Genomic DNA, 12,088 nt, shown 5'->3' on the forward strand with positions numbered 1-12,088 from the left:
GACTCGAGAACGAGCTGCAAGAGAGACTGCGAGCGAAAGAATGTGCGACGTTCTTCTCTCAGCTCGGTCCTCAGATTCTGCGAAAGTCCGCTCTCCAACGAATTCTTTTGAGCTCCGTGGTGAGCTCTCCCCTTGACGATACACACTCTTAAATCTGCATGAGAAGATCATGAAACCTGAAAGCCTAAACGATTCCAAAAACCACGAATTATTCTATCTACGTTTCCCTCGCCTCGAGCATCCCAATCCTCCACCCCCCTTTCCTCAATTCCGGTCTCTCGACTCTCTTCGTCTCTACCTCCCCTTCGATCGGTTTAGGTCTCAATTCCCATTCCGCCAACAATAACGTATCTCCTTTATCCCTAATCGATTGTTCTTCTTCTTGTTCCGCTTTCCATTCCTTTTCGCGGGGAGTCCAGATTCGATCGAGGAGATTCGAGAGGAAGGATTCGAAGGAAGTGAGAGAGCGTTGGAGAGTGAAGGAGGAGGAACGATGAGAGGGTGAGGAGAGGGTTAGGAGGATTGGTAAAAGTCCCGCGACTTCAGCTGTAACCATGTCCACTTACGCCAGTCAGTACACGAGGAAACCGACTACAGAAAAGAGTAAAACACGGTACCTTGTAACTCGGCTAATTTAACTTCAATCGATTTCTTGATCGAATTCAACAAATACATCTCTTCATAAACACTTCCCTTCTTCCCTGCTGCCTTTTTGAGACCAGCCCTTCTACGAGATCGAGAAGTTCGACTGGAGGATCTTTGACTACTTGCGATCGTAGTAGGGTTGACGGTGTAACGAGTGAATGCGGTACCGGCGTCGGAAACTCCGTCGGGGGCTAATTCGAGGTTTTCGAGTGCCGCAGAGGGGTCATCGATGCAGAAGTATTGATCTACCACAGCACACTCACCCAGTCAGTGAGAGCTAGAGAAGGGAGAGAGAAGGAGGGAACGAACAAGGGTTATTGTCTCGACGTTGTCGTAATTCGTCTAATCGATCAGCTTGTTTCGATAATTGTTCAGTAACGTCCGAGAAATCATCCAAAAGTCGTTGATGCATTTCGAGAGTGGCAGCTTTGATTCGTGATTCGATCAGGTCTCGTCGATTGTGAAGAGATGTCTAGCAGAAGAAGCGCTCGTTTTAGTCAATCGAGAGAGCGAAAGACGGGAGAAGAGCAGCGAGGACTCACGAGTCGAATAGCTTCAGCAAACAAGTTCCCTTCGCAGAGAGCTTCAATCGCAGATGATAAATCTTTCCCATATTCCAAAAGTACTTTCGCCGCTTCAGCGTATCTTCTTTTACTCGTTAATCGTTCTATCGGCAACAACTCACTCAATCATCAGCCTCAGTCGCCCACGAGTTGCCTCTCTCGCTCGATCAACCGAGATAGAGAGAAAAGCGAGAGAGAGAGAAAAAAAGGAGAAACTGACCAGCGATCTCGACCGCGAGTTCCCTAATTTCCTCGTCTGATTTCTTCGCCTGATCCGAATAAGCGACCGTGAATAACTTTTCCCAATCGTTTGAATGTTGATACGATAAGATCGCTTTTTCTGGTTGATTCGATAGAGTGAACACTATTCTCGTCCTCCTTATTAGTCTCTTATCGTCACGCTCTTTCAAGAGAAGGAAGAGAGAGAGACAGAACGTACAGAGCCCAGCCTCGGAGTACTTTGATCTCTCAAACAAATCCTCCGCGTAACTTTCCAGCACAATTCTATACCTCTCCTCGTCGTCCCCGAAGGCTTCGAGAGCAACCTCGAACAATCCATGTTTCCTCGTATACTCGAGCGCTTCTTCAAAGTGTTGAGGCCCGGCAACGGAGAGGTTTCGAAGTGCGGAAGAGTGTCGAAGGAGATGGTCGTCTATTTTGAAGCGTTGGAGAGGTGGAGGGAGGGAACGGAGAGCGCGGAGGAAGGGGAGATATTCACGTGGATCCTAAGAACGAGCTTGAGAGTTAGGATGGGAGAAGGTGGGAGAGAGAAAGGAGGGAATGAGAACACACTTTTTGGGAATGTTGAGCGATCATCAGAACTAAAGGGAAATCGTACATCCCCAACGCCAGGTCGAAGAGTTTGTTCGCATCGGATAAGAAGATGATATACTTGACAGCGTCTTCGGCTCGTTCGGCGTCTTTCGCTAAACAGACGTTTTCACCGAATTCATCAGCAGGAACGCCACGGATCCCAGAATGAGGAGGAGAAAACGCACCCTTGAGTTGAGCGAGTAGGTTGAGAGCGTCCTCGTACGCAGGTGGTTGTTTCCGTACGTGAGCGGTTAAGATCGAATTCGCGTAATGGAAAATATCTCTTTTTTCTAGATCCTCCCTGACTAGATCGCAAATCGTATTGATTTTACCCTCGACCGTCCTATTCCTCTCAAGTCTATCAGTTCGCCCCTTTCGATCGGGGCAGAAGAAGGGAGAGAAGGACTCACGAAGATTTTGAAGAAGAGGAAAAACTACTGCCGACGGAGAGTAACGATTTATACATACTCCTCGTGACATTCTCATCCTTGATCCCACTCAAAAACAAATTCAAATGATCCACTTCCTTAACTTGATCGACAAATTCCGATAGATTCGATTTGAAAGAGTCGGGATTGTGATCGTAAAGGAGGTTTAGGTCTATACGATGTTTACGACAAAGGAGGAAAGCTGATCTGAATCGACGTCTACTCAATCCACTCGAGATCATCAGCACGAGAGTAGGGAAGAAAGAGAGAGAGAGAGGGCAAAGAGAGACGACGTACGAATCGAGGAAATCCCTAACTACATGAAGGACTAAAGGTCGAGGACAAATAATCTCCAGATTACCTCTTGGCATTTGTAAAACTAGACTCGTCGAACTAGGAGCGACCGTTACTATTCTTGAACCTCTTTCGACGGCTCGTTTAATCGACGGCGTCTCGGATTCTCCACCTGGACCGGTCGTGCGTCGAGCGAAAGATTCGGAATGTTCGATGACGGTAGTTGGACCGGAATACAAGGGAGATAAAGTGAATAAGGGAACGAATTTTGCTTCGTGGGAGAATGTCGTATAGATTAAGAAATCTGGAGTGGTGATGGATGATGTCGCGTCGGAAGCTACTAGTTTCGAGGATGCGTAGAGTCGACCAGATGATGAGAGACCGATCATGACCGGGAAACGAGAGGCGGAGGATGGGGTGGAGGAGGGTAGGAGAACGTATTGAATTTGAGGGCAAAATTCTGGGAGTGCTGGGAGTGTAGATGATGGGAGGGCGAGGTCTTCTGATTGAGAGTATAAGGGCGTTTCGAGTAACCATCCGGAAGAGGTTTCGAGGATGAAACTATCTTCTTCTTCTGACTCTTCCTCTTGATCTTCTTCCGAGTCCTTTTGAGGGGATCTCGCAGGTTTCGAGACGATTCGTCTAGCACCTTCCATAACGACGATCCTCTGAGCTTCGACATCCTTCCCTAAGATAACTACCTCATCCCTCACTGCCCCTTCCTCATCCCTCAAAGTTCTCAAAACTCCAACTTTAACCTCCCCTTTCTTCGTCTCCAACACCGCACATTGTTTGACAACCGCGTTCGCCGCTTCAGGTAGAGTTACGGTGTAGATGAGTTGAGGCGAGGGAAGGCCAGCTCGAGCTCGTGATTGAGCGTTCCCGGTAAGGGAGAGAGACCAAGAATAAACGGCGATCGAGTTGGAGAAGAGGAGCGCGAAATAAAGAGGTGATGTCGAAGTGAGGGATGAAGTTGAGGAGGAGGAACGGGATGGTGCGAAGGCGATATGGCGTGGAGTTGACGAAGAAGAAGAAGGGGAGGAGAGGGTCAGAGCGGACATTGGAGGTGGAATATTTAAAAGTCGGAATGGAGTCAATTTCGTCTCGACTATCGAGGGCGACGGGAGAGTCAGTGACATAATTCTGAAGGATTGATGAAAGGTAACGACTTACAACCATCGACTACAGCTACTGTCGCATCATCCTCATGAAATCCTGAACTTCTTTCAGATCGAAAAGTTTCCCAATTCAATTCATATTTCTCGATTCCTTCTTTCGTGATTAAACTCAATTCGAGACTCTTCTCGGGATGCCATTGAAATCCGATAAGAATTGTTGAGGAGGAGGAGAGGGAGGGAGTGAGAGTTTGTTTGAGAGCCCAATAATAGTTGGATCGATGATACAAATGAACTGTCCTCACTCTCTCAGCATCAGTAACCTACACGGAAGAGTGTGAGAGTAAGAAGCGAGACTGACCAGTGTGTCGACCGTCCAATCCCTCAATCCAAACGGCCAAAACATCACTACCCGAATTCCATCCAACTTCTCTAACTCTCCCTTTCTCTCTAATCTCGAATTCATACCTCCTCAATCCATTCCTCTCAAAGAAAACCACCTGTTTCCTCGAACCCTCCTCCTCCTCTTTCTCGACGGGAATATCTTGGGTAGAAGCGATTAATTCTCCACTCGGAATCCAATCCAAACTTTCTTCCAAACTCGCAGTTGGTATACTCGTCGAACTCAATTCTGCTCCAACTCTCGAAAAGATCCTGATCCTCCTGATCTCCCTCTCTTTCGCTCCTTCAACGTTTTCTAAAGCAGGAACGACTTCGATCGAACTAACCGCGAACCAACTCGCGTCCCCTCTCCATCTAATCCTCACTCTCCCTTCGTCTCTCGGTCCGAGGAGACGTGATCTAGTGAGGAGAGGATCGGTTTTGACGGCTTGAGCGGCGGCGGTTTTACCGAGTGAACCGTGGAATTGAGTTGATTTGTTACCCCATCCGACAGAGACGGGAGCAGAGGTACCGAACGAAGTGGTGCGGAGGGGGGATTCGGTCAAGGGGTCGAAGGAACGTGTGAGAGTCAATAAGAGGTCGTTACCTGAGAAAAATTACGGGAGAGAGTGAGTTTCGAGAGAGAAGGAGGGAGAGAGAAGGAGGAGAGACGGACCGTTAACGATTGCGAGTAATTCATCATCAGGATTCCATTCCGCCGCTTTAATCCCTTCATCGAAAGTACCTACGTTCTCTCTCTACTCTCGTTCCGAACAGAACGAGTGAATCCGAAAAATCAGTTTTTCTCTCTCTCCCGCGTTTTGAGATCGTCCAGCGAGTGTAGGTGACGTACAACAGGTTCCCCAATTCCACCATTCAAGAAAATTTGTTCGATATCCCCATTCGAGAGTACTACGACGATCGCATCATCTTCTGGTAAATATTTGAAACTCAACACAAACGGATTCTCTTCGTTTGGCGTTGGTTGGTCAGGGAGAGGGAATGTCAACCAGGTCGTTAAGAGTTCGGGCTCCTATACTCGTAGACTGGGTTAGCTCGCGCGAAGAGAGTGAGTTGAGAGAGAGAGAAGGAGAACGAACTTGATTAGAAGATTGAGAGAAAACTTCTAAAGAGATCTCACCATCACCTGGAGTACTTTGGAGGATCGTATAGACTCGATCGGTAGAGGGATCGAGAGTAGTAGCTACTAGAGAAGAGGAGGGAGAATTTGTTGGAGAGTAATCGACGGAGAGTACGACGAGGGATCTCATCCTTGTTGTCGAGTCTCGCCGGGTGCTCGGATTCGCTCGAGTGTGCGGTAGGCGAGTTGGATCGAGTCGAAGTGAGTGGAAGAAAGTCAACCGATTCGAACGAACTTCTCCATCTCTCACGCTTCATCTTCACCGCGAACTATCGAAACAATGGCAGGAGCAGCAAGACCTGGAGGATTCAACCCCCATTTACCCGGTAAGTCCACTCTATCGGATCGATTCGCGCGGGAAGTTTCGATTCTCATCATTCCGCTTCGTCTCACGTCTCAGGACTCGGTCACCGTCTTGGTGCTAAGCTACTAGGTGCCAGCATGTGGACGTTCCTGTTCTGGCGAGCTCGCGAGGATGGAGCTGTTTTGCTCGTGAGTCTGTCGTAACGTAACGAGTTCAGGCGGAGAAACGAACTGATCGCGATTCTTCGTTTTGCGCAATAGGGATGGCGACACCCTTGGGACCACTAGTCCACTCAAGATACAAGAGCAGTCAGGTGTATCAGTAGCGGTAGCGAGGCGGGAATGGAACGTTGAGTGAGAAATCGAAGCGACTGAAGTTAGTTGGTCGATCTTCCTCGCGAGCGAGGGTCCGGAGAGCTTCGATACACATACACGAAGAAGAGTAATCAGACGGATGTCATACCGGCAGTGCGGCGTCGCTCAGGAGGGATCGGCTCGAGCACAACTTCATCTCCATCGAGTTCCGTTTTACTTTCGACGGGAATTCCTCCCAGGCTTCCGTCGACTTTAGGCAGACGGGCGCATCAGATCACGAGCACAAGACGATGAATTGCATCCGTGAGAGTCAGACCGGTATGGAAGCGGTGGCATTCCCTGAAGCAAACGAGTTCTCATTTTTCGAGCGCTACGACACTTCCACCCAGCTCGATCGACCCCCCTCGCGATTCTGGTTCTGCGAGGACGTAACGAAGCTATTTCGAACGCCTTGCTGAGGTCTGGATTGTCTCCGAAGCCAGAAAGAGTAGGCAAGAGCGCGAGAAACCCGAAAGACATGAGGCATCTCAAGTGGAACAGGCCTTGAGGGGCTCAAACGCCTGCACAAGCTCAGGAGCTCAACCAGGAGACCAACTAGCACGTTTTGAAAGTCGGAAGAGGCGAGAGAGACAGAGGAAGAGGCAAACGAGAGGAAGAGAGCGAAAATTTCGACTCTCTCCTCTTCTCCCTCACATTTGATTCTCCGCTCATCTCCGCTCCGCCAACTCCGCCCGAGCGATTACGCGGGGCCAAAATGTCTGAACCCCAAGCGCGATTTCCCGCGGACAACCCCCAATTCGAACCTGCGTCAAACGCGTCATCTCCTTCCTCGACCACGAACGGCCTCCCTCTCGCGCCTCCGCCAGTTCCTTCCACTATCGGAGGATCTTCCAAGCCTACTGAACAAACTCATGGGAGCATCAACCCTCCTTCTTCCTCTTCCTCAAAGGACATCAAAGGAAAAGGGAAAGCTCCTCCTCCGCCTCTCCCGAAATCAAACCCCCGCTTCAAGAAAGCCGTTGCCAAGCAGGAAGACTTGAAAGAAGAAGTCACCAATCTCGAAGGTTCTCACCATCAGAAACCTCTCGCTCCCGGAACCGACAAGCTCTACGTGAAACTTGGAGGTTATTTACAAGCGTACTTGGAAGTACTTTACGACGATGAAGAACCTGAAGAGATCGCGAAGAAGATGTTCTCATGGCAATGTGAGAAGGAGATCACCGAAGGTGAGTCTTTTATTCTGATCAAGAGCGCTCCCTTCCTCTGTCCTCTAATCGACCAAAACTCTTCGAAACAGCCGAATGGAAGGGGTATGCTCTAGCTACGGCACGTGCAATCGTTGGACAATTCGAGGACGGTAAACCTCAACAACGAACCCTGGTCAAAACCGTAGAATTGAGTTTTGTTCTGGTAAGTATGGGATTAGAGCCCAACGCGCCTCAGACTTTGCTGACGGGACGTTCACAATGTTCCCTGCTCAGTATGAACGGACTACCGGCCATGCGGTAAACAAGTACCTACGAACCCAAGTTGCAAACGTGAGCTCACCTCCTACCCTTCTCTCGAGTTCTTCAAGCGTTTGACGCTGCTTGTCCGTCCTACAGTACCTCGAGAGTGAGATCCTCGAAGCACAAAAGCTCACTACGACAGAGATGCGCCCAAAACACGTTGGTTGATTTCCTCGGAACCATCTGGACACCCAAATCTACCTTCCGCACTCCCCGAGACGTGAGTTTATCGTCTTCGATCACTCATCAGAGCGTCACTGACACGTGGATTACTTCAGCGCCTTCAATTCTCTCTCGTCACCCTCCTCCTCGTCGACACGAGCTCTCGACCTGGTGAATTGATCTTATGCAAAAACTATGCAGATTCTGAGATGGCTGAAGGGAAGAAGGACGTGGTGAAATGGAAAGTGAGTTCTCCCTTCCCTACACTCTGCTAAGTCCTTCCAGCGGGACTGACACGCTGGGAACAGGATTGTGAATGGATCGTAGATTCTGAAAGTGGAACTCCCATCCTCTCCGTCAAATTGACTATTCGACTCCTCAAAGGACACAGGGAGGACAAATCGAAATCGTGAGTACCGCTTCTCACGTTCAATTCGTTTCGAGATCAACTCTGACAAGACTTGAAATTTTGACTCTCGCAGGAAATCCTTCTTCCTTCGCAGCCTCCCTGATCAACCGCTTCTCACCGACACTTTCTCACAACTCCTCGCTCTCGCTCTCGCCGACAAAGTGTTCGCATCTCCGATTGAATCGATCGCAGATCTGCTCAACCTACGACCTCGCTCAACGTCGGAGAAGCTTGTCGTTCCTACCCGCCCTGAAGTCGCTGAGCTAGCAATCTTCCGTGGTGATGAAACAAGAGACGGCGTTTGGACTACGTCGGAGCGATACCTGGACTTCCAACGTTTTGCACAAAAGACGAAAGAAATCGGAAGAATTGCGGGTTTCGAAGCCGTAAGCTCCAATCCTCAATTTCTCCCTTCTCGATGTCGTATAGTAAGCTGACCGGGGATCGAGGGGAGCAGGACATTTCTCCGTACATCTGGAGACGAACCTCTCTGAACAACCTCAACTCCTCTCTCGCCGTTACCCAAGCCGATAGGACTCAAATTTCGGGACACGCGCCTGGAAGTCATGTCTTCGTAAGCTCTCCGTCAGGAAGTCTACCTTGTCCAGTGACTCGATTTCTGACATTGTCTTCGTCTCGCTCTCGCTTTTGACTTTGATCAGGAAAAGGCCTATCAGAGTACGACTGCTCGAGTTGATGTACAACAAGTTCAGAGAGGACAGAGTGGCGACCATGCCCTTGTTCAGGTAAATCATTCGTCACTTTTTCTGTCGAAATTCGTTTGCTCTCTCGCTGACCTTTCCTCTCTCTCTTCTTTCTTTCCAGAACCTCGATCGACTTCAGCGTGTCGAAGGTATGCCTACTGAGCTTTCGGTGGCTGGTCGAGATCGTATTCTCGCTCGAGAGGAATACCGAGAAGTGAATGAGAAGTTGGAATCGGTTCGTTCTCATTTCCTTCGATCGAGTTCGTTCACGCTATTCCTAACACTCCTTATACGAGTGCAGAGCCGCGTCGCTTGCATCAAATCCTATGGTAGCCTCGATGCCGCTCGTAGCTCTGGATCACCCGACGCTATCGCCTACGACGAAGCTCAACGAAAAATCCAAAACATGTACCTCAAAGATGCCCGTATCGAGTTCAAACGTGAAAAAGAGGCTTGGATTTAGTCGCATCACCTGGAAACGGTCAGACAGTCTCTCGACTCCGAGGTGAGTCCTCTCTTTTCGTTTTCGTTTTCGTTCTCGTTTTCGTTTTCGGTTCTCATTGTGGATTCCCCGCTCACCCTCTGCTTGACTGTGTCGATGATCTCCCAGGCCTCAACTAGTCGACCGAATCAGTCTTCTCCTTCGGTTCAACCTTCTTCGAAAGAAGCTTTCGATTCGCTCGCGGCCGATTTCGACTTCGAAGAAATCGAGGAACTCGCGGAGGAGGCAAAGGAAGATGCGAAGATTCAAAAGGACGAAACTGAAGAATTCGACGAGTTGATGGAAGATGAAGGCGATTCGAGTTCAACTTCGAAACAACTTCTCGAACTCTCGTCGACCGGTTCCTCGAATCTCCCTCCTTCCGCCTCTTCATCTCGCCAAGTTCTTACCACCTCCGACGATCTATCGGCTCAGGATACTCCCATGCTTCCTCCCGACATCGCCGCTCCCGCTCCGAAGCCAGGAACTCGAGGCTATGAAGAAATCCTCGTCAAGCGAATCTTCAAACCGAGAGACGCCGGCGAAGACGAGATGTCCTATTGCGACGTTCTCGTCGCTCTTCTCGACCCTGACTACAAGCCTGGAAGCAGTAGCTCGTACCCGGGTGAAGAACTCACGGATGGAGGTCAATGTCCCTTTGGCTGCGATGCTGTTTCGAAGTGCGTTCTTCTCGTTCTCTCTTCGACTCAGACACTCAAGAATGCTCCGAGACTGACCCTGTCTCTGCCCTGATTGTACAGAATCACGTCCAAGAAACCTTCCGAGAGAGGAGTCAAGATTCAGAGACACGTTCACGAGCACGCGAAGACTCGCAAGGAGGAGGAGGTTACTCGCGAACTCGAACGAGACGTCACTCTCGGAGTTTGTCCGATCGCAGGAACGGTTTGCGGAGTTACTCAGGGTCGACGCTGCTCAGATCTCAAAGAGATTCTCGCTCACGTTCATCATCACGCCGACAACCGAGCGAGGAACCCGCACGGCGGAGAATGTATCTTCGACAACTGCTTGTACGTCTCCTTTCCTCTCGTCTCTTCATCGACGAACTGACGAACTGACGCTAACTCTGTGCGCTATACAGCGACGACGTTGGGAACGACAAGGAAGAGATCCTTGTCCACTGGGAGTCAGCACATGGAATTTACGGAGCTCATAAAGGAAACGTTTCGCATCTACTCGTGTTCTGCTTGGAATGCTTCGACTGGTGAGTCGATCCTTCTCTCGCTCAGAGTCAGTCGTCATTGAGTCCTAATCTCGTCCCTTTTCTCACGATAGGATCTTCGGTCGAGCCGCTTTGGTCGATCACGTTGTCACTCACAAGGAGGAGATCTTGCAACGAGCCGAGGATTCCCCCGATGGACTCAATTACAAGAGCGCTCCCAACGGTCGAATCTGGCAGCCCTCGTTTTGCTTCATCTGTGTCGGTGATGATCGTATTGAAGATGTCGTCAAATTCGCTCCGTGAGTCTATTTTCTTTCGATTCGCTGCTCGACCGCGCTGACTATTTTCGAGCTACTAGGAGTCCCGCTGAACTCCGAGATCACGCCAGGCACTACCGAAAGCATATCGAGCAACTACACAAAGTCGAAACCGACAAGTTCAAACCGCTTCAACAAACTACCCCTTCGGATCTCGACTCTCCGATCGCCAGCACTTCTGCTGCCGTTCTCCCTCCTCCCACCGCCACCGCAGAACCAAACTCTCAACTCGAAACTCCGCTTCCTCCCACTCCATACACCTGCATCCATCCCTTCTGCGCGAAGAATCAACAACCTCCTCTTCCCTCTCTCCTCGACTACGCGAATCATATCATCGAAGTTCACAAAATCCCTCTCTGTGGTGGACGAGGGGCAAAGCTTGTACTGTGGGATGGAGACGTTGAGTCTCTAAAAGCTCAAACGAAAAAGAGGAAAAGCGAGGAGGCAAAGTTGGATGCTGAGGAACAGGAGGCAGAGGAGGGAGATGGGAGCGCGGATCTCTCGGGTCTAGGAGCATTACAAGCGAGTGGAAGTGGGAGCGGAAGTGGAAACGGAGGAGGAGTCGTTGGAGGAGGGAGAACCGGAATCGAGAACGTCGACGAAGAGGTCGACGAGCTCGAAGATGACTCGATTCCTTCGGGATCTCGTGATGGAGGAGGAGGAGGAGGAGGAGGAGGAGGAGCATCCGGTTGGAAAACGAAACAAACGAACCCGTTCACTAAGAAATCGAAGGCGGATTCTGTTCCTCCTCCTCAACCTGAAAAGAAACGAGTTCGCGGCAAGCAAGCCAAATCTGGACAAAGTGAGCTCAATCTCTCTCGCCTCGTGACAGTCTTCTCACAGTACTGAGTGCTGATACGCACTGTTTTGATTTTCCCTCCCCGTCAAAGTGACTGCGACCCTCGAACAAGTCGCGAATGGAGATTATTCCGATTCGGCGTGTCACTACACTCAACCGGCGATGTTGGAGTGGGCTTCGTCTCAAGTATCGTAGCTGAGAAAAAGTATAAGAACGAGACCCTTTTCGATCTCCTCGTGAGTCTTTCTCGTTGATTCGACCGATTCGTCTATCAACTCTGGAAACTGATTCTGCTGCGACTCTCGCCTCTCGCTAGAAAACGTCCGCACGAGCGATCCTCGACAAGCGTGCTTGAAAACACAAAATGCAATACTCAACCCAAGGATACGCACTCACAAATTCCTCGCTTGCTGAACAACAAAATCTGTCTTCCTCCCTTTCTCTCTGTTTGATCTGTCGTTGTCTATAGTACTCCGCTTTTACTCGCACTCGCACTCGCAATTTCCATTCCGCTTGTTTCGTCTTCCTCT

General features: G+C 49.9%; 3 protein-coding genes across 3 annotated transcripts; 2 read left to right on the forward strand and 1 right to left on the reverse strand.

Annotated features, from left to right (window-relative positions):
* Positions 1–217: 217 nt before the first annotated feature.
* On the reverse strand, positions 218–5,510 carry IKI3 (Elongator subunit IKI3; the record flags this gene model as incomplete). The annotated part of the gene is made up of 15 exons (XM_076632636.1): positions 218–546; positions 618–890; positions 955–1,117; positions 1,188–1,312; positions 1,429–1,572; positions 1,648–1,933; positions 2,001–2,134; positions 2,207–2,364; positions 2,432–2,668; positions 2,747–3,851; positions 3,917–4,153; positions 4,220–4,846; positions 4,916–4,997; positions 5,093–5,272; positions 5,340–5,510. 15 exons carry the CDS (start codon positions 5,508–5,510, stop codon positions 218–220), a joined length of 4,251 nt encoding a protein of 1,416 aa, XP_076487434.1.
* A 1,242-nt stretch (positions 5,511–6,752) lies between these two features.
* JCM6883_005739 (uncharacterized protein) lies at positions 6,753–9,244 on the forward strand (the record flags this gene model as incomplete). Its single annotated transcript, XM_076632637.1, has 11 exons — positions 6,753–7,224; positions 7,296–7,408; positions 7,480–7,536; positions 7,603–7,665; positions 7,785–7,913; positions 7,977–8,077; positions 8,151–8,463; positions 8,535–8,651; positions 8,740–8,823; positions 8,903–9,016; positions 9,083–9,244. The coding sequence occupies 11 exons, from the start codon at positions 6,753–6,755 to the stop codon at positions 9,242–9,244; spliced, it is 1,725 nt and encodes a 574-aa protein (XP_076487435.1).
* A 135-nt stretch (positions 9,245–9,379) lies between these two features.
* JCM6883_005740 (uncharacterized protein) lies at positions 9,380–11,753 on the forward strand (the record flags this gene model as incomplete). The annotated part of the gene is made up of 6 exons (XM_076632638.1): positions 9,380–9,942; positions 10,024–10,290; positions 10,362–10,484; positions 10,556–10,741; positions 10,801–11,561; positions 11,650–11,753. 6 exons carry the CDS (start codon positions 9,380–9,382, stop codon positions 11,751–11,753), a joined length of 2,004 nt encoding a protein of 667 aa, XP_076487436.1.
* Between the last annotated feature and the right edge of the window lie 335 nt (positions 11,754–12,088).

Source organism: Sporobolomyces salmoneus (genome assembly GCF_050403485.1).
Source record: "Sporobolomyces salmoneus JCM6883 DNA, S_salmoneus_JCM6883_v1_ctg28, whole genome shotgun sequence".
Classification (NCBI taxonomy): Eukaryota; Fungi; Basidiomycota; class Microbotryomycetes; order Sporidiobolales; family Sporidiobolaceae; genus Sporobolomyces; species Sporobolomyces salmoneus.